The 2,500-nt window shown below is 49.2% G+C and overlaps 1 protein-coding gene across 4 annotated transcripts in view; it reads right to left on the bottom strand.

Annotated features, from left to right (window-relative positions):
• LOC147252772 (neural-cadherin) overlaps window positions 1-2,500 on the bottom strand; it is a 117,237-nt gene that overhangs the window by 33,937 nt on the left and 80,800 nt on the right. For all 4 annotated transcript variants that reach the window (XM_086217577.1, XM_086217574.1, XM_086217575.1 and 1 more), the window contains 3 exons: window positions 1,741-1,990; window positions 452-579; window positions 180-366 (listed from right to left, as the gene is read on the bottom strand). In XM_086217577.1, the coding sequence (XP_086073703.1) occupies window positions 180-366; window positions 452-579; window positions 1,741-1,990 (565 nt within the window). The remainder of the gene's footprint in view (window positions 1-179; window positions 367-451; window positions 580-1,740; window positions 1,991-2,500) is intronic.

Here is a 2,500-nt window from a genome sequence, read left to right as displayed (position 1 = left end):
TGTACCTCAGTCGATAAACATGTGACAGCAGCAAAAATCCCCCGCCGAGTTCAGAGGGTTGAATCTATTCTGAATGTAGTTTTCATCTAAATATTGGAAATAAGACTATGAATAATTGTCAACTTTGTTTTGGGTCCCATTTGTCCTTGTGGAAGAAGACGCCGCATTCTGAGTGTTACCGGTGTTGGTCTGGCCCTGCTGGCCTGGTCGGGCCGACTCGGAGCCATCCTGCGACTGCACCTCGATCAGGTAGGAGGCTTTCTGCTCACGGTCAAACGACGCTCGAGTGGCGATGACGCCATTGCCTGAGTCAATACTGAAGTACTGGGAGTCTCCGCTCTCGTCCTTCAGGATCGCGTAGTGGATCTGGAGAGGAGAAGAAGAACAGAAGCTGGAGAAGAAGAAGAGAAAGCAGACGTCATCAAGGCATCAGTGTGAAGAGGGTACTCACCATCCCATGAAGACCTGAGTCCAGGTCTGTGGCCGACACCTGAGCCACTGACATCCCGATCTCAGCGCCCTCTGGAACCGTGGCCTCGTAGGTGGACGACAGGAAGAAGGGAACATTGTCATTCACGTCTGCAGCCCCGCAAAAAAGGAGAGAAGAGAGAACATCTTATTTTTATCAGAATGTATCGTGATTGTTTCGTAGTTGTAGGGTCTGGCGGGAGAACACACACGTCCATGAAAGCTGATTAAAGTGGATTAAAAACTGAGGAGAGAAAGAGAAAAGCAAGATGAGAGGAGGCTACACAAAAGAAGAAGCGAAGAAAAGGAGAAGTTAGCTTTCCTTTTAAGGTTTGTGACATAAAGGAGATTAAAACATGAAGATTGACACAGCAGGAGAAGCAGTTTGTGGTTTCAGAGGGAAGTTGGACCGCGTCTGCACGGGCTAATGAAAGCAGAGTTATTAGTGAGGAATTATCCTCCAAACACCCTGAAGAGTCCACAAAGCAGCTTGCTTTCAAGCTCCGCTAAGCCAATTACTGCGTCTGATGTGTTGTTCAAAGCCAATCAACGTCAGGAAGTGTTTTCTCCTCTCAGCTTCTCTCCACCACCTACAGATGCTGACTGACTCACCGCTACAATTAGCTGGCGCGGCGCTAACCAGCAGCCACCAGTCACGGCGGAGATCGCTTGTTGTTTCCTTCCTGGATATGAACAACGTTTCATTATCGTTTTCATCATTTCCTCACAGTGCTGCTCATTACTGCTGTTCCCTGAACGCCTCTTTCCCTCCGCCGGTCAGAGATGACGAGCAAAACTCATCACATGAAGCATCACGTGTTCTTAGTTTCAGTGAGTTTGCGACAAAGCCTGACAGGAACCACGAGCTCTGAGGACTTCCTCTCTAAAGGGACCCCGGCAGCGCTGGCATGAGTTGTGATGCTTGTTTCAAAAAACACTCCAAAAAAATCATCTTAATCTACTTCATGAGTGCTGCCGTCCAATCAGCAGTCACCGAGGCGCTAAGAGGGCCCACACGGAGAGGCCAAACTGCTCCAACGGAGGAGCGCTGAGTCAGCAAGTAGCATGACTCCATGTGCATCTGGAATATTCTCCCTGCTGTTCCAGGTTTCTTATTGGCCCCCTGGCTGTCTAAATAAATACACGGATTAGATCATTTATAAACGAATGAATAAAGAAATGAAAGCTAAAGATGAAAATAAAACTAAATAAAATAATTTCATCGGTGTATTTTGCTGACCAAAGGACAAACGCTCTCCCGTCTCCACTCACCTGTCACGTTGACGTAGACGGTGGTGAAGGACGCTAGTGGCACTGCAGCGACGTTCTGCACGCGCACTCTGAGCGTGAAGAAGCGCGTGGTCTCGTAGTCCAAGTTCTCAGCCACCAGGATGGACGCCGAGCCGTCGCCCCGGTTGGGTTTGATGTAAAAGCGCACCGGCATGTTGGTCTCCGGCACCTGACCCTCCTCCAGGTTGTAGGTCACCCGGGGGTCACCAAGTGGAGAAGTGGCCTTGATGGTCTGATAGAGGGGGAGAGGAGGCGGGGTTAGAGGTCCGACAGACGAATGAAAGGATCAGCACTAAATCTGCTAGCGTTAGCATGAGTTGCTACAAGCATGCTAGTTTGCTGAGTATCGTTCCCTTTGAATTAATTTAGAACTGCAGTTCCAAAGAGAGTTCTTGCCAGAGAACAGTGGCCTGGTTTGAAGCAGAGGTTCTCCTTCAGAGATAGGGAGGGAGAGAGAGAGAGAACCGGGAGAATGCAAATGTCCACACACGGCAGGAGAACACTGCAGACATGTGACCCGTGGAGGCACCGTGTTCCACAGCAATGCTTCCTGGGAGTTTTTTTCTCAACAGCTTCAACAACAACATCAGTTCCTTCTGTTCATGCGGATGGTGGGACTCTCACCCTGAGGTATCAGTGTCATCACATTCAAGAACTCTGATTGGCTGACTGGACCTTGGCCAGGATCAAGACTCTGGAACAGAGACTTTCCAGACCCTGAATCACTCTATAAACATTCTAT

The sequence above is a fragment of the Aulostomus chinensis genome, chromosome 11 (genome assembly GCF_037954235.1).
Source record: "Aulostomus chinensis isolate RoL2024-O1b breed Wild chromosome 11, RoL_Achi_v1.0, whole genome shotgun sequence".
Lineage (NCBI taxonomy): Eukaryota > Metazoa > Chordata > Actinopteri > Syngnathiformes > Aulostomidae > Aulostomus > Aulostomus chinensis.
This window is presented reverse-complemented; position numbering and strand designations above follow the sequence as displayed.